This window comes from Elgaria multicarinata, chromosome 1 (genome assembly GCF_023053635.1).
Source record: "Elgaria multicarinata webbii isolate HBS135686 ecotype San Diego chromosome 1, rElgMul1.1.pri, whole genome shotgun sequence".
Taxonomy (NCBI): Eukaryota; Metazoa; Chordata; class Lepidosauria; order Squamata; family Anguidae; genus Elgaria; species Elgaria multicarinata.
In genome coordinates, this window is record NC_086171.1 from 143,791,579 (window position 1) to 143,817,726 (window position 26,148).

Consider the following 26,148-nt stretch of genomic DNA (forward strand, 5'->3'; position numbering starts at 1 on the left):
TGGAGATACCATTTAGGACTTTTCTATAGTCTGTTTTGGATTTCCTCATTCTTAATAAGATGGTACCAATCTCAGACTTGGCTCACTTCTCACTCTTGACCAGATCATTTTTAATGTTAAACAGCACTGGTCCATACAGATCCTTACTACCTTCCACAGTGGGAACTGCTTCCTGTTAACCAGCTCTGGATCTGTCCTTATCCCAGTTTAATCTTTTGTTGAGCAACTTTTATCAAAAGCTTTTTGAAATTCCAGGTTTATAGGAATTTCGGGGTCAGGAGCTTTTCTACATGAGGCATTTATTGTGCGCTCAGTATTCCCTACTCACACTTGTTTTCAGGTTCTTTAGACACCTTTGTGACCCTCCAGTTTTGCTTCTGTTTTTAAACAGCCCTGCTAGGGTGACCATATGAAAAGGAGGACAAGGCTCGTATATCTTTTACAGTTGCATAGAGAAGGGAATTTCAGACCATCCTTTTCATATGGTCACCCTAAGCCCTGCCCTCTTTTGTATCTGGTCAAGAGGGAAAGGCAGGTTTAATCGTTGTGATGAATAAGGAATTTCACCAGGTCTGCAGGCATACAAATGACACCTGCTGAAATTCCCTTTTCTATACAACTGCTAGAGATACAAGAGCCCTGTTCTCCTTTCTATATGGTCACAATACAAATTCTGCCATGAAAAGAACCACTTTTAAAGTGATAATAGCCAGGAAAAAAGCAGCATCTTCCGCCACTAGACGTGCTGTATCAATGGAAGTGAATGGATAGGAAATATTCAAACCATGTGGTCACCCATCCCTGTAAGGTAGCCCATAACAATCGCACAAAAAAGCAGGAAGCACTAATGCCCCAGGTAAGCAACATTATTTCCCCTTAATGTAAAGACGCCAGTTGTCTCAGCCAGAAGACCATAGTTCCACAGTTTTGCCCTGGCTGTTTCCTGTCTTTATTAGATTTTATTGCACCTTTATGTTTTTATTTTGTAAACTGCTTTAGAAACTACAGCTGAAGAGCAGATTATTTTAGATAGATTCTTTCTTTCCTCTCTCTCTCACACACACGCTCTGCCTGTGTGGGTTTTCTTCCCCGCGCGGGTTTTCTTCCAGCCTCTTTCCCCACTTCCACTGCGCTCCAGCGGCCCCGTCTTGTCTTTCCACAGTCCCAAACACTGGTAGTTGAGGGCAGCGGGCGCTTCACTTCTCTTTCGGCGCATGCTCGGGTTTCCTGTGCCGCCATTGAAGGACGGAGTCTGTGGTGTAAACCTATCCAGGGGGCCGGCCTTTGAGCCCTCCCTTTCCTGAGTCGTTCCCGCGAGATCCGGCGGAGGTGCCAGTATGGAGGCTGTGGAGGAGTTTGATGTCGATGTCGAGGGGGACGCGACGGCGGGGGCTGTTGGAGACGCGGAGCCGGGGTAAATGTGGGCCAGGCGAGCCTGGGGGGTCTCACCCGGACTTGTGGCCCCGGGGGAGGCGACTGCAGCGTGGGCTCCGCTCTCCGTGGAGCGGATCTGGGTGCGGAGCGTTTCATGCCGAGCCCTCCATCGCGGTCCGTCCTGGCTCAGCCGGGTCTCTGCTCTGACCAGGACCGTGCTGGGGTACCCGCTGCCCCGGCGTGTGGCCTTTTGGGAGGGGGGGCGGCATCTTCCCGTCTCCCCGCATCGTCATTCTGGCCGTGCTCATGCGGTCAGCTTAAAGCAGGGATGCGAATGTGTGGTCCTCCCGGTGGTGTTGGACTGCAACTCCCATGAGCCCTCACCATTGGCTCTGCTGGCTATGTCTCATGGGAGTTGCAGTCCGGTCCCCACCCATAGTTTAATATTATTATTATTATTATTATTATTAATAATAATAATAATAATAATAATAATAATATCTTACCCACCTCTCCACTTGCATCGAGGCAGGGAACAACAGCGAATAAAACACATAAAAATTGATTAAAAACATAGTATACATGATTAAAACATCCTTAAAACATTCTAAAATTTCGTAACTTTTTACTGTTAAGCTCCTGTCCTTTTCTCACTGCTAGAGCAGTTAGCTTAAAGTAAGGAGGGAGTGAGGGAACGGCCCTTCTCCTTCCTGAGCTGTTTCTGCAGATGGATGCAACCAGAGTAAAGCTGGATTCCCCCTTACTTTGGGAAGCTGACAGAGGAATACTGCTGGATATCTTGACTTGCGGAAGCGTGCGATGTGTACATGTAAATAGGGTATGGGGATAGATCAAGACAAGCAACAAATGGTCATCATCTTTCAGCCTTACTTGCCTGAATAATAAATACTGTTATCACCCAGAGAGCTTTGGAAGCTGCCCAGAGAGCTTCAGCTACTGGGCAGTATAGAAAGTCAATAAATAAATTTAAGTGGAGCGAGCCTCCCCCCCCTTTTTTTTTTTAAGGAGAGAGCGTACTTTAAGGAGTAAAGTCTGGGGTAAATGGAAGTAGCAGCCCCTCATCTGCCTGTCTGTATTCACTAGATTCTGTTGGAATGTGTGCTACAGATCATCCTTGTGAAGCAGATTAGGGCAGGATCTACACTACTGCTTTAAAGCGCTTTATAACAGTTTTGACAACTGTTGGGGCCCAGGACACACTTCAGATACCATTTTCAAAACTCTTATAAAGCACTTTAAAGTAGTAGTGTAGATCCAGCCTATCCCATGCTGTATACAGCTGTGATGAATAGCTGTTTTAGTCTTTTCTGCTATGTATAATTTTGTAGAGCTAATGAAATGGAACAATTTCCTCCTAGTCTTAGCACACAATTATACAAAGCTACAGCACTTTTATGGATGTCCTTCACCCAGCTCAGACAAATCTATATGACTTAGCAGATAGACAAAAAGCACATCTCTTTGGGAGGCAAGCCTTAATGTAAGAAAATTGACTTCTAATTTTCAGGCATTGGTGATTTTAATTTTTTTTAGCATAAATGTCTTGAAAAAAATGTAACTAAGATTAAAAATTATTTTTCTTTCAGACACTTTTCATTTACACTCATATTTCTTTAATATATTTGACAAGTGGGCCACATTTTAAAACTTAATTATTTCCATAGGGCAGAATGGGGGGCTTTCCCCCCCGTCGATTCTCTTATGCTACACCAATTCCATTGTGCAAGTAGGTTGTCCCCCACCCCTGCTTGCTTAACGGCAATTTAGCAGTTCTGGGGCAACCTGAAACAAGTAGAAATGCTCATTTCTGGAAGGAGGTAGGTCTGCAGTGCTCCCATAATGGAGCTCTGCTGACCTGCTTCCTTCCAGAAACAAGTGTGCCTGTTAGTTTGAGGGTTCAGCTTGAGCAGTGAAATTGGTGGGACCCACCGCTTGCGGAAGGGAATTGGTGGGGTGGAAAGGAGTCAGCAAGGATGTAAGCACCTTGTTGGATTCTGGCAATATTCTCAGGATTTCATTCCCTATTACCATCACAAGACAAGGCACGTTATAAAATTATAACTGTCTCAGCATTTATGGGTTTTGCTGCTTGATCCTATGTTTCTTGTACAAGCAAACAAAGTGGATAGGATCTGGTACAAGTTTTTGGACCAATGCAATGTCATGTGACATTAACCAAGCATTAAAGTGTTACCCTATTTCTTCGATTCTAAGACGCACTTTTTCCCCCATATAAACATCTCTAAAAATGGGGTGCGACTTAGAATCGCGGGTGTGTCTTAGGGTTTTTTTTTCCTGTTGGTGGTACTGAAATTAGTGTGCGTCTTACAATCGATGGTGTCTTACAATCGAAGAAACACGGTAACTGCAGGTTCTGAGAGAATCAGTTTTTAAAATGTGTGGGTATGTCTGAGATGTGTTTTTTTTAATTGCAGAAGCTATGATAATCCGTCATCCAGTTTACTCCAAGATCACTACCTTGACTCAACTTGGAGAACTGATATGGGTCTTGTAAGTCAGCTATGAAATAAGCTTGTAATTTTGAGAGAATCTCTTGAATGTCTTTTTGAAAACATCTTAAGACATTTTTATGTCCTAGTCAGTTCAGATATATACTGGGATCCAGAGGACCAAGGGCAGAAGAAAAATAGTATTTGTGCTCTTCCATGCAAAGATATTCAAGTCTTTGAACAATCTCTAGCATTCTTATTTGTATATCTCTGTATGCAGGCTAACTCTTCCATACACAGTTCTTTTGTAAGTGATTGTACAAGGAAAATTGCTGCTTTGTATGTGGGGGTCTCTAGATCTTGACTATGAAATGAAAGCAGAAGTAATGTCTATGTTCTTCTTTATAGTGGGTTATATCCAGTGTTAGTCCTACTTAGAGAAAACACATTGATCCTGCTGACTTAGCATGTTGTGTGAACCATGACCGAACATGTTGTATGAACCATTCCTAACCATGGTGGATATATAACCACAGCTTAAACACACTCACCAACCATTTACTGCAAAAGGGATAGCATCCTAACCATGGCTTAGCACGTTGTCTGAATAGGTCCATTGAAATGAATGGTGCTTAAGTTAGACTAACGTTGGATGCAACCCAATATCTTACCAAATTCCTTACCTATGTTATTTTATCCCATTTTTAAAGAAAGATATGGGTTTTTAGGTATACTTATTCACTGATTCCTATTAATACTTCAAATCCTAGCTTTGCCACAAATTCTCTGAGTTTGAAAAAAATTCTTCAGCTCTGCAACTCAAAAATGAGAAATATTAATCTATCTTTCCAGGGTTGATGTGAAAATTAATGCATAAAAATTGATAGATAACCGATTATGTTTTTCTCTTAGCCATGGAGTCTTGATAGCACAATTAGTGAAGAAAACAAGGCTGCCATTGAGAAGATGTTGTTGGAAGAAGAGTATCCTTTTCTTATTAATTAGTATGATAAAATAGAATCTTCACCCTAGTAAGAATGGAGATACATTGTAGATTTGTACTTAACAGGTAATCATTGGTGATTAAAAATTGCTACTAACAATGCAATGTGATTTTCATCCGTTGTCAAGATAATACTTTCAGTGCCTCCTGCTTCTTTAGTAAAACAAGCTTTGCAGTTTCTATAGTCCTTGTTTCTAAGCAAGACCCAGTAAGTTAACATAACTCAGGCTTCAATCCTATACACACTTACCTGTGGGTAAGTCCAATTGAACTCAATACAGCTTACTGAGTAGACATATATTAGGATTGCAGTGATGGCTTTTCAGTGCAAGAAATAATTATAAAAATACCAGTGTGCAAACCATTCATTAAAAATGCTTTAGATAATCCTTAATGCATTTCAGATACTATCTGTCTAGCAAGTCACTTCCAGAAAAAATTTGGCATGAGCTGAAGGAAAGTGATAAAAAGTGCTCAAAAAGGTAAAATATATTGTGTGGTTGTCATTTAATTTGTTTTTAAAACTTGCATACCCTATCTTTTCTACTAAGAGTTCAGGGTTGATAAGAACAAAAATAAGATTTTTTAATAAAGAGCCAGTGATTAAAAACAGCAGTTTAAAATCATCTGTCGAACGCCTTCCTAAAATGGAAAGTTCTAATGAGCTCATTGATGAGTGATTGAGACTGCCCTTTGGAAGGGACTTACGAGTATCCAGTGCAGGGTGGATGGAGGGGCCCTCCCCTCTGGGCTCTGTCCGCCAAGCAGTTGTTGCTAGATGCTCAGTTTTGAGTGTCTACCCAGGGATCTTCAGAGTGTGAGCGGGGAGGCGAAGCATTGCATAGGAAACTGTTTAAAGCAGCTTCTGAGGTCTCCTCCCTTCCCACCCTTGGGACCGTCCCCCTTTCGCCACCTCCACGCTCCGTGTTACAAGCACGGAAAGCCAGCCGCCGTCGTTCACTCTGAGCTAGCTGCGAGGGGGAAGGAGGCGGGGAGCGTGTTTTCCTGGTTCCCAGCTCGAAGCACTGTCTATGACCTTGGAGACAGAAAACTGAAAAATCCTATGTCCCCCAGACACTGACTAGGGGCCATAGGGTTCTTCCCTTAAACACATAGGTATAGCTTTAGATATGTCGAAGGGGCATAGATAATGTCTTTGTCTTGCTTTGTACTTTACAGTCTACACAAGAAAGAAGCAAAAGTCACGTATGTACTTCTAATGATACCTACGCGTTAAGTGGACATATTGTATATATTTCGAACTCATATTGAGCCTTCTTAAAAAAAACCACTACAATAATTGAATTTCTTGCAGTTTTTTTTCCTTTTTGCATGTTCATTAACTTCTAAACTTGGCTTGCTTTGTTTTTTTTAAAAAGGAGCAACGTACTTGATACACATAGATGACAGAATTAACCTTTGATTTATTTTTTAAATTACAGATGACAAAATTGTGTCTGTTTATGTTCCATTTCAAAATATGTTATTTATGTTCATGTTAACTCCAGTGAATTAGGTTAAATTCATAAGTGTATAAGGTTTTAGCTCTTTTTTGTTTTATTTTTGCTTTATTTTTTTCTATTAGGTTACGTTCCCCTACAAAACCAAATAGCGGATCACTAAAGTGGACAGTGGAAGAAAAAGAGCTATTTGAGCAAGGACTGGTAAATATTGCCTGTGGTTAAATTGATTGGTTGTTGTTGCTTTCTTTTTTAAAAGATGTTATGTACTATTGCATTTTTAAAATAATATGTTCATTTAAAATGGAACAAAATGTCATGCGTCACATATTTTATTAATACTAAAATACTAGCATGCTGAATGAAATTCCCATGCAAGCAAGTAGGGATTTCTGAGATGATTTAATAAAGAAAGGAAATGAATTACTAATTCTTATGTGTGGTATTTTCTCTGGGTTGTATCCAGTGGTGTTCTCCTGCTGACAGCAGGCTGTAATCCAGCAGAAGCTTCTGTCATCGGAATGGGGAGGGAGGTGATTTTTTGCCAATTTCCCCTCTCCCTGCAGTCCGCCTCGCCATCTTCCACATTTTCCCAGAGATTTCCCCAATTCTCTGGATCAAATTTGTGGGGGTGCGGAGAGGTGCAGGGGAAACTACAAAAATCCATCTCCATTTCTCCCATGGAAGTCACCACTGTATCTTTAGATGCAAGCCTCTGTGCTTAGCTACTTAATAAGGTCCCAATCCCCATGGGCTCAGATTACCTTTATTTTTTCCTTCAGTCTTCCAAGGCTGCTGACATACCTTAATCTTACCTGATACCTTGTCCTGGCCAAAAAAAAAAATTGTTACAAGGTGGGAGATAGAAGTTGGTTTTAGGAAGTGACTTAGCTGTTGTGAAATTAACAAAGGCTTGTACCATAGCAGTTAAAACCTCAGACAGTAAATTGATATATATTCAATTATATTTTCCATTAGGCCAAATTTGGCAGAAGATGGACAAAAATTGCCATGATGATCGGAAGTCGCAATGTTCTTCAAGTAAAGAGCTATGCCAGACAGTACTTTAAGAACAAGGTAAACTTGAAATAACTTTCAGTTGATTGAGTAGCAAATCCTGGCAACAAATAATGAGCAACTAAATCAAAACCTTGCTCTGTAAGTCTTTCGCAACAAATTATTGTTGCTTTCACTCTTAGTTTCCTATAATATTAGTTGACCACCTGAGTATCTTGTGAGGTACGTTTATTGTTGTGCCCTGATTCTGTTCATTTATGTATTTTTTTTGCCTTCCACTCCCGCTTCTGTGCTGCCAGGCTACTGTTCCTTTTTACTAGTTCCTTTACATTCCAGCTTAGATCTCAGGAAAGACAATTCTAATGTTCACCTGCTTTCTAACACAAGGATCCTTAAGTGTCCTTGTGGTTTGTGGTCAGCAGTTAGGTTTTTTTAGGCTCATAGTTTTTAAAGTTGTTACAGTGGTTTTAAATGTATGTGTATATTGTATGTTTTTGTGGTTTTTAATTTTTGTATATTGTTTTTTAAGTGTCTTAATATTATGTAAACTGCCCAGAGAGCTTCAGCTATGGGGTGCTATACAAATGCAATAAATAATAATAATAATTATTTTTTAACAAAAGCCATTCGTGAATTGAGCTCAAATTGAAGAGCCTACAACATCCCTGCCAATTATTTTATTTATTTATTTATTTATTACATTTATATACTGCCCCATAGCTGAAGCTCTCTGGCCGGTTTAAAAAGGTTAAAAACAATTGACTTCTCCCTTGCAAACCAAGTCACACTGGGCTCTTTAACCACTTCCACCCCAGTATGACAAAAGACCATCCGTGTTCTCCCTTATCCACCTGAGCTGCTCACTTCCAATTTCCTTTTTCTTGGCTCAGGTACATAAGTGGAGAACTCTTACAGGACCTGTGTTGCTGCTTACATTCAGACAAGAGGGCCTCTTGCCTGTGCCTGAAATATATTGGAGAGGGGAATTCCTGTTGGGGCCTGAGTTCTCTCTCCTTTTCCTAGAAACTGAAGCAGTAGAGCACTAACTCATAGGATCAGGCTGCTGGGAATGAGAAGGGATTAGAAATTGATAGATTTTCTGGGAGTCAAACTTGGATATAATGCCCTTTGTTTATCTCATCTTATTCCCCCTGTTTTTTAGTGTGACCTCGGGGTGCAGAAGCAAAGTGCTGTTTTATGACACTAAGATATTCTGTAATTTTAATTAGAAAGATTTATAGATATGACAATGCTCTAAAATATGGTGCACATGGGATAGGGGATTAGTACAGGGTATTGATACTGAACATGGGAAATTGTTTTATACTCAGTCAAATCAGTGGTCCATTAAGCTCAGTGTTGTTTATACCCGCAGTTTCCGATGGGAGTGTTTCCCAGACTTACCTGGAGATGCCAGGGATTGAACCTGGAACCTTTTGCATGCAAAGCATATGCTTCACCACCCCATAATTAATTTGAGCTACTTCAAATTAATTTACAGTGCAGTCCTATGCATTTTTAGTCAGAAATAAAATCCTACAACTTTCAGTTTTCCCTAGCCAGGAGAACTGGCTGGGGAATGCTGGGAGTTATCAGATTTTTTTCCTGTCTAAACATGCATACGATTGTGCCCTTCGGTATGTTTCCAGACTGATTCTTGAAACATCGGAATACCTGCCACTGTTGTATTGGTTTTATTTGGTAGCAAAACGCTGCTGTTAAGTGTACATAAATATCTAAATAGCACTCGCAATACTATACTGCTCTTTCTGTATGGAATATTCTTCCATGCAAATGTTGAATCTCTAGAGGGCTCTGAACATTTCTAAGTAATGTATAGGTCTCTTAAAATCTATTGTAAGAAGCATGTGATTTCTTCTCCATAATCAAGAAGAGCTAGCAAGTGCTAAGCGATGACATTCATATGATGAGTTGCCTGCTTTCTTTGTGATTGCCACTACTTTTAAAATACTCATGCCCCCCAAATAGGGCAATTGTAGGGGAATCTTCAAAGCCTTCAGGATCTTGAGAGAGGACTTCGCTTTTATGAAGGCCAAACAAAAAAGTTTAAATTAGTAGCTAGAAGGAATGGGTGAAATCCAGGGTTGTGTGAGCGGGCTTCCACTTGTACTCCTCACCCCCTGTGGCCCCAAGGACCCCTGAGCGGATTTGAGTGGCACAGCAGGGAGGGACTGCAGTGGGAATCTATCCCCACCTCCCTGTTCCACAGATGAAAGCCATTCTCTTCTCTGGAGGGGTTTATTGGATACCAAACTGCATCCAGTAGCTACACTGATAGAAAAGAATTGATTGTCACTCTTAACCGGTATCCTTTTTCATCTGAAATTTGTTATTTTGTCATGCTTAACTCTTCTTAATATACTTATCTGTTAAGGCAAAATCTGATGGCTCAGAGAAATTGGAACAAGGACAGTTGGACAACATTCCTATTCCCGCTAGCAATGAGGATAATGAAGCGAAGGTGGTGTCATGGACATCTACCCACTTAAGAGGTCGGGCAGACCCTAATCTCAATGCAGTCAAAATTGAAAAATTATCAGACGATGAGGAAGTAGATATTACAGATGAAATGGATGAACTGCTTTCTTGCGCATCTCAGCAAGAACCTGGAAAGTCTGAAGTATTGGATATTCCAAAGAGTCCATTAGGACCCAGCAGTTGGACAGAACCCATTTTGGAGTCTGCTGAACCCAAGTCTACAGTTCTCTTAACTAAAAGTTATGTTTCAAGCCCAAAGCAAAGCACAGTTGAGAGTCCAGAAACTGCAACACCATGCTCTGAGGATAGTGGACACAGACCTATGAAATCAGAAAATCAGAAGTGCGACAGAACAGGAACTTCTGATGGTACCGACTGGTTTTCTAGTCCAGAGCTTTGTGGGGAACAGAGAGACTTCACTGATAACAGCATTCTTTTCCATCATTCTGAGCACTTGGAAGAGGAGAATCAGATGGATGTAGAGGAGCTTAAGCCGCCTGATCAAGAAGTGAAAATAGATAGAAATACCATATTAGAAGAAGAAAAGCAAGCGATACCAGAGTTTTTTGTGGGGCGTCAGGCCAAAACACCTGAGCGCTATCTGAAAATTAGAAACTACATTTTGGAACAGTGGTAAGCAACATGTCCATTAGGGAAAAATACTCAGTGGGGAAAAATATAGGCAGAGAAAGTGTGTGTTAAGTATACTTTCTTTTCACAATCCATCCTTTTGATCAGTTTTTTCATAGAGCTCAGTTGGTTGATGACATGCTCCTTTTGGAACAGCTTGACTAGGGTGGTTCATCAGCCAGCTCCAAATTGTGCATTGTGTGTTGCTGTTGGCTTAATTAGGACTTAAGACTTTGGTTCTGACCTGGGTGGGTGGATAGCAGTCACTGGAACTAGTTAGTTAGCCAGCTATAGCCTGCTACTTGGTAGTTAACTATCTCAATGCTGGAGTGCCACTATCATGCTACCAAGATGTGAAGAAATTCTGGGGTTGTAAGTAGATCTTTGGAGGAATATAAGAAATTATTCTTTCAGAGTGGTTCCATGCTTGTTGATGTCCAAACTCTAGAACACAATCATGAACAAGTTTGAAAGGGTGTGATAACTTGGAGGCAGGGTATACAAGTTTCTGCGTATGTATGCATGACCACCAAGTAGACATGCTTATTGAAAACTGATCCATGCACAATTCAAGAAGAATTGTTCTTTATATTTGGTTGTTATTTATATGAAAGGCACCTTCTCCCGTTTCTTCCTGCCCAGTTGCTAAGATTGTCTTCAGATGTTCTTTGAGTTCTGCCACTAGTGCTGAAAGGTGGCTACTGGAGAAAGAGCCTTCTCTGTAATGGCTCCCCATCTGTGGAATGCCTTTCCTATGGTGATCGATCTGGTGTTTTATAAACATTTAGACACCAGTTTAAAGTTTCCTCATCCAGCAGGCATTTAATCTCTGTTCTGTTGCTCCGATTATTAATTTTTCTGCTGGCTCCTTAATATGTTTAATGTTTAATATTGTATTACTTTGGTACTTTTATTGTTGTATTTTTGTTTGGTTATTATTATTTTCATCTTCAGTATTGTAATCTGCCCCGACCACACAGCTGCTTTCCCAAGTTTCCTGGTTTCCTAAGTCACAAGGACCTGGGTTGAATTTGAAACATCCTTCAAATTGGTTCTGTGTTGATGTCACCAATGAGAAGTGTAAGCAGATTTATTCATTAGATTTATATACTGCCCAACAAATCTAATAAATAAATCTACTTATAGGCATTTGAAAGGAATGTGTACAAATACCATATGCATGCCTGTGAAAATTAGACCATCAGTGATGGGATTTGTCCAGCCTGTGCAACAAAAATTCATTTGAAATATGTGTGTTTCATGGCAAAAGATGCAATTTTACAAACTTAGTCATAGTTAGTCCCATTGACTTCAGAGAATCATACTTGCTCTTTCTTGGCTATATGAGAGAGTCTTTTCCCCCTGTTGATTTGCAAGCTTTCATATGCATGCAGTGTACACTAGGAATAAGCAGCTTGTACCCAGGCATACACTCTTTTGCACTGCCTTGCTAAGCCCCTGTGGTATATTTACTACCCAATCCTGTGAACGCTTACGAATCCTGTGTTCGGCGGGGCTTACTCATGAATAAGTGCACTTAAAATTGCAGCCTTAGGGTGCAATATACAAACTGCTGAAGCTTATGTATTTGCTAGTTGCTCACTGTATGACCTGGAATCCCCAATAAGAGTTTTAAATAGATTCAGTGTTATTACAGAAACTATATCCTGTAAATAATTCATTTTGTTCAGTTTTTCAAAATGCTGACTTGTTTCCTCGACCCAATTTGAGCTGTTGTATCATTAGAAAAAAAATTCTGACAAGATGTCAATGTTTTACAAATATTAGCGAGCAAGCAAATACATAAAAAGAAAACCTCTTGGAGATTTCATTACCCCTAAGCTGCTACAAATAAGATTAATTGAAAAATGTTGAGTATAAACAGTATTGAATGATTACAAGCTTGTGTAGCTCAATGAGTCCGCAATACAATGGTTCATAGCTCTTGACTTATAACTACCACTGTGTGTGCATCTGTGTGAACGTAAGGATCAAATTTAATAGATTCCTGCTTTGTACATAATTTTTGGCATAGATTTAGGAATATTAAATGGTGTAAACATAATTGCCAAGTTAAGGCTTGAGCTATATTTTATTTTTTGTTTGTGTTGGTATGTTATTATAGGGAAAGAATAAAACCAAAATACCTGAACAAAACTTCGGTACGCCCAGGGCTGAAGAACTGTGGTGATGTCAACTGCATAGGGCGGATACACACATACCTGGAATTGATAGGAGCAATTAACTTTGGCTGCGGTATGAAGAAAATGTCCATCTGTTTCACTTTGCATTTGTATCCTATTACTTAACAAACCTCAAAGCAGCTCAAAACATTCATAAAGTCAGAAATTCCGCTAACGCCTTACAATTTAGGGACTAAAACCATAAAACAAGTAGATCTTTTTTCTTCATGTGAAGGAACTTGTTAATATTTATCTTTAACCCTGCCTGGTAGTATTCAAATAAATGTATGAGTAAAAGTGGTAATTTGCTTGAAACCACTCGGTAGCTTCCCCACCCACCCCCATATCTGTGTAAATTGTAAACTGAACTGCTACTTCTCATGTTCATTTATACAGAGCAGGCTGTATATAATAGACCTCAGACAACTGACAAGATACGGCCCAGAGAAGGCAAGGACACTATAGATGCATATCACCTTGTGCAACGGCTGCAGTCTATGGTAAGATGGAGATCTGTGCGTGTGCCACTAAAAGTTTGTCCTGTGTAATTTTCTGACTTTTGATCGCAACAGCGTATTAGCAGTGGGAAAGCAAACTCAAGTACATTTTCTTACAAACTTTACTTAGGTCTTTCTAAGCTTAATAAATAATATATATTGCACTTCTGCACATAGTGCTATTTCTGCATGGGGCCTATTAAATTATATATTGCTTCAAGAGAGAATGTTGGCCAAATACATAAAAAGTGCTTGTTTACTGTGCATTTCAGGTCAGTGACTGAGGAAAAACCAAGATTACATTAAAAAACAAAACTGAAGCGAAAGCATGAGTGCGCTTGTTACTGCCTACATCAGTCACATTGTTTATTTAACTCAGGGCTAGTTAGTGCTCCATTGATCTTCATTAACTAGTTCTGCTGTATGTACCTTCATTGAGTAGATCTACTATAAACATTGAAAATGCCAATTGGCGAATAGAAACAAAAGCATTGGCCTCTGCTTCCCAGAGTGAGTAAATTGCAGTGCTGGTCGCCTGCTTCTTACGAGGAACGTGGCTAAGTTGTCTGTGGCCAACATGGAGCTGGCTGATGTCCTTTTAGTGGGTAGTGTTATGAAGATGGTTCTATAGATAGATGAGTCACCATGGTTCTATAGATAGATGATTCACCGTGGACACAGATGTTTGGTAACTCATCTTGATACAAATTCAGAGAGTATGTCAGCCCAGCCCGGGATGACCAGTGAGCTGTATACACCAGTTTGTTAGGTGTGTCACAATCCACACCCTGGTACCCTGCAACACTTTTGTGAATTGCCCCCGCAGTTTAAGAAACCTTGCTACCTTGTTGCCCTTGGATAGACTTGTGAGTGTGTTTCTGTTTGGTACAGCGTACAAGGAGACGGCGTGTCAGAGATCCGTGGGGAAACTGGTGTGATGCCAGAGATTTGGAAGGACAGACTTTTGAGGTAACATCACTTTTAAGTCCTCTGATATTATTTGAGAACTCACTAAAGCCAAGCGGAATCGGCAGTAAAATGTTGTAAATTAACAATTGATTTTATTTTATATACCACCTTTGAACAAGTTCTTCGGGCAGATTACAGAAAGTTTGTTGTTGTTTATTTGGTCAGTCGCTTCCAAAAGTTACAGTAAAATAAATGTAATCCAACACGTTACAACAATAACACTAAAACATTGTAACATAAATTGGCAGTATAAAATCAGTCAGCACAATTAAACTCTAGGCAGCATAAAAGTAATGTATGGAGGATTTAAAAGCCTGAGAGAATTAAAACACACGCACACATGCACACCCTTGACTGGTACCAAATTGATATCAAATATGTTTATTAGGCAACCTGTGCACGTTTTAGCCACAATTACAGTAAAAGGAGGGACAGGGAAAAACCCCATCGAATTATACAATCAATACAATATTTCCAATAAAAAGGTGAAGCCTTTTGATATCAAGAATGGCACCTGATGAGCATTGTAAGAGCATTACCCAGAGAGCATTGCACAGTTGGGGTGCCATCGGCACTTTCCCCTGTATCAACCCACTGCAGTTGGCAGGGCCCCCCAAAGAAGATAATGTTTCTGTGTATCCCTAACCCTGTAAGAGGAATGCTCCTCTTTGCAGCTCCAGGCAGCCCGAAACAAGCCTCACATTGCTCTTCAGAGCTCTCAACAGGGTAAGTGAGTTTCAGGAGTGGGGAACGAATGAAGTATATCTTTTTCTTCCATACCTCAAAGGCCTTCCCCTGCTGAGCTATGTGGAACTACAGGCCCACCATCCCTAACCATTAAATGGGGGATGTATAGTTCAGGAAATGGGTCAGGCATCCATAGAATACATGAGAGATCTGGTTGAATTGCTCTGTTTCTTTGCTCTGTAGTTTCCTTTTGGAGAGGGTGATTTTTTTTCAGCATATAAACATACCATGTCTGAAACCGCTTTTGGCAGACTCACACAGTTTACCTGACATTTGACACTTTGGATTAGGGGAAGGTAACCACTTTTGACCCAGGGTCCAGATTACCCTCCAGACCATAACACTGGGCTGGATGACATCAAGGGAGTGGGGCCTGAAGCCCTTCCCCCTCCAATGAGATCATCTGGCCCACCCCGCCCACTTAAGAAAACCCCCTCTCTTTGTGTTGGGAAAGGGACTCGGCCAGGACTTGAAGAACCCAGCTGGGTTTTGTGGTTCCTTCCTATGCTTCACAAGTCCTGATCAAGGCATGAGCGCTGCAGGAATGGTCTCACCCAGGGATCATAGAAGCCGACTGCTGCAAACCCTGGCTGAGTCGGGCTGCTTCCCATGTCACGCGCATCAGTAAGACAGACGAACGTTTAGTCTTCCTGCATTTGGCTATTAATAGTATTACTTTTAATCTAACTATTCTCAATTGATTCAAGCTTTGCTGTATTCCACAGGTATGTCAGGTCTAGTGTGTAGTACTGTTTGCATCTGTGTAGGAATGGTAGTTAATATTGTATTATATTTATCTATATTGTAGTTCTCATTACCTAAGCAAACAGGAGTTAATGTTAACCATGTGAAATGCTACATGCATCTCTTTGAGGAAACATCAGTCATAGATCTGAAATTAGCCAAAGCTCTCAGTTGTTCACAACAATTAAAACCGTAAAATATAACACAATAAAACATAATTTAAACGTTTTAAGACTACAATATAAAATAAAAAAGCAAAATAAAACCTAGCAGCAGTGCAAAGATTTAAAATACAACCGATTTAAAAACTTCAGAAACTGAAAGACTAAAATGCCTGGAAAAGTCAGGTCCTTTACCTGGTGCCCAAAAGGCCACAACATAGGTGCCAGGTGAGCTCCTCTGGGGAGCTGATTCTACAAACGGTGCCACAACAGAAAAAGGCTTCTTAGTAGCCACCCACTTTTAAAGTATTTTTTATTCTGATTCTCAGCCAGAAATGGCTGAGAATCAGAATGAAAGCATTCAATAAAAGAAGACTCCCTGCCCAAACTAAAAAAAACACGGCTTACCAGGAAAAAGGAATGGGGAAAGAAGAGGGAGAAAAGTTAAGTCTTCCAGTAGGACTGGTGGGATGGCTCTGCTTTCCATTCTCACCTCCCACAGTACAGTGGATACAGATTGCTGTTCTCGTTCTTGTTAACTGTTGGGTGGGTGTTGAGCATTCCTGCTGTTAACAGTACACTTGCACAGTTCTAGCTGAACAGTGATAGCAGCTGTCAACATTTGCAGCGCCTTGCATTCAGGGCAACATAGTCAAGCATGCTTAATCTCATTGATGTCAAGGAGCATAAGCAAGTTTGACTGTCTGTCAATATGCTATGTTAGTTTGCCTAATCCAGATGTTTCCTTTTTAGCACCTCTCTGCTGAGGAGCTAGCGAAGAGGAGAGAAGAGGAGAAGCATAAACCACCAAAAGCATCTAAAGGACAAAGGCACACAAAAAGGTTTTACATTTTTTATCTACCTACAATATCTGTCGGAAAAATGGCTTGCGTGACTTCAGATCTGACTGTGGTCTATTAGCAATATTTATGCTGCAAACCATTGTTAAACTTAATTCAGTGTATTAAGCCCAAATTTCAGTTCAAAAAAATTGAGATATTGCTGTGAGTTCTTTTAACTTAGCACATTAATGTACAGGTTTGAACTGGTCACTAGAGTTCTATGTATTGGAATTAAAACTACAACAGTGATGAAATTAAGTGACCTTTTCAATGAGTTTTCCCCTCCGTTAATTCTATGTTTTCAGAGAAATTTTCTTTCATTTTATAGTTCATTTGATCCCTTTCAGCTGATTCCTTGCTGTTCCTTCACAGAAGAAAACCCAGTAAGTATGATTTAAGGAATAAACAAGAGCGCACCCCTTTATTTATTTAAGCAAGCTTTCCTTATCATTTCTATCTTTTCAGGAGCCATTCCAAGTAACAGTAGGTGCAGAGGCACTTCTGATCATGGATTTGGTAAGAGCTGTATATTCTATCAACTTACACGATTAAGGGCATGTTCAGATGTAAAGAAAAGTCCTAGTACTCTAAGCCACATACTGAGATTTTTAGGACTTTTTTCTATCTAAACATAGGATTGCACCTTAACTTGGTTCATTTCAAAGTTGAAATGGCAGAACTGAATTGCAACCTTTATTGCTGCCGTTGAGGCTCATGGTGCATCATTTAGACACTTTAATTGACCAAGGGTGAACCTTGCCTTAGCTTAACCCTAAGGTACGGTACACAAATCTACCTACAGTGATATATGAATGCTCCAAGATAGCCAGCAAAGCTGCATGGCTGAAATGCCCTGGAATTCCTTGTTTCTGTAGACCATTATCTTGAGAGTGATAACTTCGTAGTGATATCTCTAAACCATTATTGTGTAAACAAGTTTTTACAAATGTGATAGTGGTATGACAATAGAATATTGCTTTGTAAGAGTCTGTGTTCACCCTGCCAGAATACAGCAAACACGTATTCTAACTTAAAAGAGGAATGTGTTAGAAGAAGAAATTTACCTTTCCCAGTTAAGTTGGGAGTATCAGTATTTTTGCTTGTTTCATCCGTTGGTGAGCCATAAGGCTAGATGCGCTCTACATGAAGCTGCCTTTAAAGGTGGTTCAGAAGCTGGTTCATGCAAAATGTGGCAGCCAGATTGATAACAGGGACAAGAAGGTTCAAACAGATAACACCGATTCTAGCCCACTTGCATTGGCTGCCTGTATGTTTCTGCGACTGATTCAAGGTGCTGGTTTTGACCTATAAAGCCTTACATGGCTCAGGACTGCAATACCTCATGAGCGCCTCTCACGGCATGAGGAGGACCTTAGATGTTGAGCGTAGCGTACGGGTAGGTTCATGGCAGGAGAGGCGTTCCATCAGGTATTGTGGTCCCAACCCATATTCTATGCTAATCATCTGAGGCCTCCTCCAAGCGCCTCTTCTTAGGCAGGCTTGGAAGGTGTCAGTGAGGCAGAGGGCTTTCTCAGAGGTGGCCACCCAATTATAGAACACAGTAATAGTAACTACAGCATTGTGCGGTGAATGATTTTCTTAGGATGGCTACAGTAAAAGTTATTAAGTAGCTCTCCAGACCAAATGACATTTACATAATGGGCATCAACAGGAATAATACAGTACATCTATGAATAAGATGTACTGTATCCTATCTATGAATAAGATGTACTCCTTCCTATCTCTCCTCTCTCATCTCACACTATTGCCCCGCTCGTGCTCTTCGCTCCTCTGATGCCATGTTTCTCGCCTGCCCAAGGGTCTCTACTTCCCTTGCTCGGCTTCGTCCATTTTCTTCCGCTGCCCCTTACGCCTGGAACGCTCTTCCAGAACATTTGAGAACTACAAGTTCAATTGCAGCTTTTAAAGCTCAGCTAAAAACCTTTCTTTTTCCTAAAGCTTTTAAAACTTGATTTTGCTCTGACTTTATACTGTTAGTTTTACCCTACCCAGTGCCTGTTTACCCTACCCTGTGCCTGTTTGCATTCTCTTCCCCTCCTTATTGTTTTATTATGATTTTATTAGAATGTAAGCCTATGCGGCAGGGTCTTGCTATTTACTGTTTTACTCTGTACAGCACCATGTACATTGATGGTGCTATATAAATAAATAATAATAATAAATAATAATAAGATGATCTCCCCAGCGAGTCCTGCCTGGCGCCAACATTGTTATCTTTTCAGTGCCAGGTTAAGACTTTTCTCCGCTCTGAGGCATTTGGCAGCATATGATAAGGTTTTAATGGGGCTCATTCACATAGCACTATGTCATAGTTTAGTATTGTGCTCAAAACTAGCCTCTGTGTAAGTTCCACAATCTTCATAACTCTGAAATTTCCCTGAGGGGGTTGGATGGAAATGGGGAAGAGTTGCCAGACATTGTTTCACTACAGAAAACCAAAGTATGAAACGTGAATAATACTTTTCTTATGTCTTTAGCATGCTCATGTTTCAATGGCTGAAGTAATAGGCCTGCTAGGTGGAAGATACTCTGAAACGGATGGTATAGTTGAAGTAAGTATCGCCACGATCATTTTAAACAGGAGTCAGTCCAGTCCACTGTGAGCAATAGGCATCATGCCAGGCCGTTCCGGGGACCCGTTCTGAATACCTAATCATGCTCATAGGAGGGCGTGGAGGAAGACAGCGTTCTGTCATAACCTGTGGAGATACCTTTCAGTGCAGGTGCTGTGCTGCAGTGGACTGGAGTGAGCCCCGAGTGTCTTGCAACATCAGGGTATAAGCATCTATTTAAAAGTTTGAGAATACTCTAGTAAGTATGGACAATGCATTACTATTCAAAAAAGTAACAAGCAAAATCTTTTTCCAGCGGGTTAGTCTGGAAAAAGACTGTGTTAGTCTTTTGCAGCAGAAATAAAAGTCTAATAGCACTTTAAAGCCTTACAAATTTATTAGGGCATAAGCTTTTGAGGACGCTGTCCATTTCATCAGATACTATCTAATCAATAGCATCTGATGAAATCAACAATGTACATGTTCATAATAAATTTGTTAGTCTTTAAGGTGCCGCTAGACACTTGGTGGTTTTAACAGTAAATCATCATTGAGATTTTATGCCTCCATGTAACCCTCTGTATCCACCCTTACAGGTTTGTGCAGCAGAACCCTGCAATAGCCTCAGCACAGGATTGCAGTGTGAAATGGACCCTGTATCTCAAACTCAGGCATCAGAGACACTTGCTGCTAGAGGTTACAGTATTATTGGGTGGTATCATTCTCACCCTGCCTTTGATCCTAATCCTTCAATACGAGATATTGATACCCAGGCAAAATACCAGGTAAAATCTGTGAGTGTATGGAGGGAACTGACTTTGTTTCATTGATACTTAATTGCTAATGATCTTGCGCAAAGGAAAACTAATAAGGAAGTAAGTTGTAGCTGTTGAAAGCACTATCCAAATTATTTATTGACCATTTGCTTTCAATTGAATAATCAAATGCTAACTATAATGTACTGTGTTGACATTTAAGAATGGGGTTAATGGAAGGCAGATTTATATTGCATTTTTGGTTATGTGCACGCAGACGAAAATATATTTCTAACTATTGTCCTTTTATTTTTCTTTCATACAGAGCTATTTCTCCAGAGGTGGGTCAATGTTTGTTGGAGTGATCATAAGTCCTTATAATCGAAATAACCCTCTTCCATATTCCCAGACTACTTGTCTGGTAATCAGTGATGAGACTAGTTCTGATGGATCCTACCGTAAGTGCTTTTAGAAAATATTCTTATTAACCTAACTGCTACCCATTTAATCAATTAAATTACAGTTTTGAAAGAAATCCTTGAGAAATTAACTAATTGTAAAGACAAGGGAAAGAATGTATATGCTTAAATATTGATAACTTTAATTGGCAATCTTCTTTGAATTAAAAGGTAGTTTATAAATATATATAAATATATATATTTTTTACCATCTTGAACTTACTGTTTTGGTGAATGGAAACAAAAAAATGTTACTCAAGGGAAATTCACCAGTGCATATTTTCAACACTGGCATGTTGGAGTGGGAGTGAGGGCATAGGGTGAATTTGAAGTTTGACTCCTTGCTCATGATGTCTGTTTTTTGAAATTTGGCATGAGATTATCAGGAATTGAAGATTCATTTTAATCCATGTCCTAAGAAGACAAATGCTTCTATCATAGGAATCTATGCCCTGATTTGGACTTAACCATGGAACCAGGGTTTATGGATTGGAAATAGGCCATAAGCTTTAACAAATTTCCCACTTCTACTCCATGAATGACTCCTTTTCCTTCCCCTCTAAGAAGCATACCTATGTTAATTTTAACCAAGGTTAGCAAGGTGGCCAGAGGGGCTGGATGGAAGAGAAAATTCATGCATCTAGGCTGCACTAATTTTAAACCAGCACAATACTTTTATATATAATGCAGAATATGTTTCAACGGCTTTCAGGTCTGCCATACAAATTTGAAGTGCAACAGATGTTGGAAGAACCTCAGTGGGAATTAGTATTGGAAAAAACACGGTGGATAATTGAAAAATACAGGATGTCTCATAGGTGTGTGGCTGCTTGAATTTTGGAATCTTTGAATAAGCCAGTTCCAAATTACTCTTGTTTGTGTATTTCAACAGAGAATACTTTTACATATCCTCTGACATGTCTTTGCCATATTTATTCCAATAGCTGTGTGCCCATGGATAAAATCTTCCATAGAGATTCAGATCTGACCTGTCTGCAGAAGGTAATCACTGTAACTTCTCTGTTTCTTACGTAACATTTCCTGAAGAAATCTTAGTCCTACTTAGGGTAGACCCATTCACTTAATGGGGCATAAGTTAGTCATCCCTGATTTAAGTCTCATTGAGCAGTGGGTCTGCTCTAAGTAATGAGGAAGTATGGATCCTACCCATTAAAATGGGAGAAACCGGGCCGAAAGCAAAAGGTCATAAACAGAAACTGTTTATGTTTTATTTTTTTCACCGTAGTTTTGTTTGCAAACAATCTTGTCAAACTGATAAAGGTTGAGGAATGAACAGTAAGAGGCTTCATTGATGCAAGTATCATTTTAAAAAGCATCTCAGTAATTGAACAGAAGTCTAGCAGAGACAATGAAAAAGCACTCTTATACATGGTGCAGAATGGAACCATTTTTTCCTGGATTGAGGATGCTGGTATTCACAGATTAGAAGGGCTCTTTTGCTTTGATCACCTTTGCATGCATGTTGATGAAGAATATTTGCAAAGCCATTGGCATTTGAGACAGGTAATTGTAGCTTCCTCTACATAGATATTGCATATAGAGTTTGAAATTCAGATACGTTAACACACTGTAGGGTTGTTCATGGCTATAACTCTTCATTGAAGAGCAGCCAATGGTTGAATATATATTAACTATATGTACATGGTCAGATATACTTCAGTTAGCATTAATATATTCTGGTTAGTCACAAGATTCCTGGTTGCTTTTCTTCCTAAACATCACTTAAGCAAGTGTTGTTGTGTTTTTGTCCTCCAACTTTAAACTAGCTAATGGAGTGTATGAGGAAGACTCTGGACAACGTGGCAAATAGTTTCATTGTTGAAGAATTCCTGGCACAGCTAGAAAACCTATTCCTGTCAACCTACAATAATGAGGAGTGGAATGATACCATGGAAGAAAATAGCATGTGTTCAAATGACCTGCCAACATGATGGTTTTGAAAAGAGTAATTGCTCACTTTATAATAAAGTGTCCGTGCTTGACAGTGACAGCAACCAGTGTGGCTCAAGAAAATGACTGCTACTGAAAAACAATATGAAACAATCATGACAAACTATCCGAACTCAAGCATAACATCTAATCTTTTAAAATTATGGTTGCGTTGCAGAGAAATGAAGGAACCATTTGGCAGCCACCACTTGTACAATACTGTTGCACCATATTGGTTGCCCCGAATAACTGAAGTGATAATGTTCTACTTGGACCAAGAGATATTAGCAAATTGATGTTCAAATAATTACATTGCGTATGTTGTCATTTAAGAAACACCACTATATAGTATGTCACAGTGTCTCATCTAAACTATCTGGGTATTGGCAAACACATTTGTCCAATTGATAAATTGAAATGTGTTGTATATTGCTGAGAGCCGGAAGGAAGGGGAAATCGTTTTGAAGATGACAGTGCCAGGATTCCTCATGGAGACTCTCAGCTTTGAGCTTCTCATTTGTTGACACACGCTCAGCCTGTTCAAGAGTCCGACTGCTCAGGATGGAAGAGCTGAATGACAAAAACAAGATTGGCCTAATGAATCCTGTAGGATCGGTCATTCTTGTTCAGTCGTCAAGAACTGGGGAAAGAACGCTGAGACTTGCCAAAGATTATACAACCAGGCTTTCCCACCTTGGTGTCCTCTAGGTGTGTTGGACTATAACACCTGCCATCCTCTTGTCATCCCCGTGTGTGGAAGGCACCAGAGTGAGGAGAGCTGTTATAGAGACCAACGGCGCAATCCTATGCATGTTTAAACAGAAAATAAATAAATCCTACACTTCCCAACATTCCTTCCTGCCTGGAGAGTGCTGGCAGTTGTAGGACTTCTTTCTGTCTAAACATGCATTGCATTGTGCCTAAAGGATATTATAAAGACTAAGAATAGTCTGTAGAAGTTTGTGGACTAATGTGTAGCATAGAGATGTGGAGGCTTGTAAAAATTGGGGGCAAATGAAAAAAACAAATCGCGTACTTTTCTTTTTCTTTTTTTCAGGGACTTTTGGAAAATTTGGGGGTGGGTGGGAATGGAACAAAACAGCCTTTTTAAAAACCAAAACAAAAAATCCTCAGACTTGCCACCACTACTACCCCATCAGGTAGTTTGTTTGTTTTTAAAGAGATTTTAAGAGACCAGGGAAAGAAATGGAAAATGTGAATAAAAGACTGGTTTTTTTCCCCCAAGGAACTTTGATTTCTTTCTGAAAAAATGAGCCAATTTGGATTATGGAATATTTTATTTTTGACAGATGGATAAAATGTTTTAAGACAATTTGTTTATGTAGTGCTACCTGGCCTTTACTTCCCCAAAATGATTTCTAGAAACTACTTAATAGGAAGACTTTTATGTAAGAGTAGATATGTAAAATTTCTGGAAATCCAGAAGCCATGGAGGGAGATGTACCTCTCTGCAAGATTCCAGCATAGTTATTTCTTCCATTTTCCCAATAGGTCTCTAGAGTCCCCATATCATAATTATCTGCAGAAAATGTACATTTTTGACAGTTTGGGTTTTGTTTCTTCTGGTCAGATGCTGCAGCACTTAACAGGGCTGTTTGCATGACACAACAGTTTACCATGGTTTATTTAATCCACAATGAGTTTCAGTGACAGTGGCCGCCAGATTGCCGGTGTAACCCCCTGTCGTGTTGTGCAAACTTGGTGAGTGTAGGTTATGTGATGGTTAAACAACCATCATATAATCCATGGTCTGTTTTCGGGTTATACGAGAGTTGTTTAAATAACTCATGAGAACTTGCAGCATGTCTTCTGAACCTGGTCATTAAATGTAGTTCTAAAACACATTTGAGGCAAACAACGTGGGTTGTTCCCCACTGCCACCACATGTGATAGAACAATGTGTAGGACATCCCCCTATGTTTCTTTAAAAACAACAACCCAAAACTCTTTGAGGCTTGGGTCTTTAATGAAGTTCTGAATTATACCGCGCTGTTAGAAATACCACCTTTAATCACTAACACCAAAATAAACCCTCTGTATCTAAAAGAAACTATATTCTGGTTTCCATGGTGTACGCGTGGTCATTGACACCACCACTAGAGACAGCTGCTCAAAATGACAAAATTCAAGATGTTTATTAAAGAGAATAATTCACAAAAAGCAGGGGGAACATCTTATATTTCGTTTAGACATTTCTTAAAGGTCTTTAAATTAAATATGCTTGGTTATCATTTCTAATAAATTAGATAAACTTCCCAGCTAAATAAGCTGTCAGTGGCCCAGATCACATGCCACAATAACACAGTTAAAAAAAAATCCGGATTTTTGTGAATAAGGCATTGTGCTGGTGAACACTGCCCACTTGATCCCTCTGCAACTGGGAGCAACTGAACAATCCAGGGACATTGGTTGTTTAGCTGCTTCTGCCTGCAGCAGGAGTGATCGGGTTGCATGTAGCAGCACACTGCTTCATCCACAATAACCCAGAACTTTTAAAAATTCTGGGTTATTGCAATGTGTGAACTGGGTCAATGGCTTTTCTTTTCACCAGATTTCCTTAAACTCTATCCCAATCAATTCCTCACAAACAGGAGTAGATACTGTGATTCACAAACTACTTCCTTAGTGAGATATTAAAAAGGAACCAAAAATGTATTATGTATTTCTTGGCTTGTTCATAAAGTTATCACATTTGGTATATTTAAGGCAATTGCAAATTTACTGTGTTTACTTTGGATTTTAATGATAATTTTGTAAGCAAAACCAAGTTATGCATAATATATTTTTGGTTCCAATACTGACTATAGGTCTGTGAAAAAGAAAAGAAGGTATTGTATAATTATTCAATTTCTTCTAAATTTGCATTCCCCGCCCCCTTCAAAATTTCTGATTTTTTAAAACTTTTCCAGGCATTCACATCTCTGGTGTAGCATGTTCCACTCTAGCCAATTCAGTTCCAGTGTAGGACTAGGCTAGCACGACTGTCATTTTGCCGGTATGTAAGCTGTGCACCTAATGTTTAACGTTGTATTCATAGGGGTATGTATAACAAGTCTTTTCTCAATGGACTTCATTTGACTCATTCATTTGCATGTAAGGGCCCTAAAGTCATAGTGCAGTAGGTATGGTTGCATTAATTTTGAAATATGACCTATACATTAGTTGCTACACAGTTATCCCCATCAAATTACATGTGCTATAACACATCATTTGTCCCAGCAAGATTCTAGCATAGCGCAGGATTATATTGCTTTGTGGGGTGGGGGAATCAAAGCGATGGTGCGTGTTTGGGGGGATTTATCATTATTATTTTGCAGCTTCAAATTTTTATTGAATAATGTTTACATCTATATTGTAAATGTGCGTGAAAATGTTGTAAATATTGTGTATTTGTACAGATAAGAATTACAAGACTACCTGACCCTCATGTTAAAAAGCACATTACAGATATATTTGCCCATGACATGTTCTTATCAGTAATTGAAAGGGTTTGATCACTAAAATAACGGAAAGGACTCTTCTTGACAACATTGGCTCTTCAATAAACTGTGTGATGATGTTTAAAGTGTTCCTTTGTTTCAAACTAGGGTTTCCACATGAAAAGGGGAGGGTGGAACTCTACAGGTCTTGGGTTTTGTCTGTGATTTGGATTTAGGAGCTGCATTTAACTTTTGTGAACTGCCCAGAGAGCTTCAGCTATTGGGCGGTATAGAAATGCAATGAATACATCATTTTTGTGCTCTGTCTTTTTTGTGCTCTGTCTTTGAGGATGTGTTAGCACCCAAGAATCCTGG

The 26,148-nt window shown here is 39.7% G+C and overlaps 1 protein-coding gene across 3 annotated transcripts; it reads left to right on the plus strand.

The window, feature by feature from the left end:
* The first annotated feature begins 1,328 nt into the window (after positions 1-1,328).
* On the plus strand, positions 1,329-25,919 carry MYSM1 (Myb like, SWIRM and MPN domains 1). Of its 3 annotated transcripts, none has more exons than XM_063138327.1 (20): positions 1,329-1,414; positions 3,831-3,906; positions 4,758-4,828; positions 5,253-5,330; positions 6,028-6,054; positions 6,434-6,512; positions 7,287-7,385; positions 9,721-10,457; positions 12,580-12,710; positions 13,034-13,137; positions 14,026-14,103; positions 16,509-16,597; positions 16,926-16,980; positions 17,063-17,113; positions 19,096-19,170; positions 19,767-19,955; positions 20,251-20,383; positions 21,096-21,201; positions 21,328-21,385; positions 22,171-25,919. In XM_063138327.1, exons 1-20 carry the CDS (start codon positions 1,338-1,340, stop codon positions 22,333-22,335), a joined length of 2,478 nt encoding a protein of 825 aa, XP_062994397.1. In that variant the 5' UTR covers positions 1,329-1,337; the 3' UTR covers positions 22,336-25,919. The 3 variants fall into 3 exon arrangements, with proteins under 3 accessions (XP_062994397.1, XP_062994405.1, XP_062994413.1); XM_063138343.1 differs by having other exon boundaries at positions 1,359-1,420; positions 3,834-3,906; XM_063138335.1 differs by lacking the exon at positions 6,028-6,054.
* Positions 25,920-26,148: the final 229 nt, after the last annotated feature.

Bases quoted from the DNA above. Each gene is read 5' to 3' on its own strand.
- MYSM1 (XM_063138327.1), top strand. From the start codon at position 1,338: ATGGAGGCTGTGGAGGAGTTTGATGTCGATGTCGAGGGGGACGCGACG. The intron at 6,513-7,286 runs GTAAATATTGCC...ATTTTCCATTAG, and splicing joins AGCTATTTGAGCAAGGACTG to GCCAAATTTGGCAGAAGATG. The intron at 16,981-17,062 runs GTAAGTATGATT...CTATCTTTTCAG, and splicing joins CCTTCACAGAAGAAAACCCA to GAGCCATTCCAAGTAACAGT.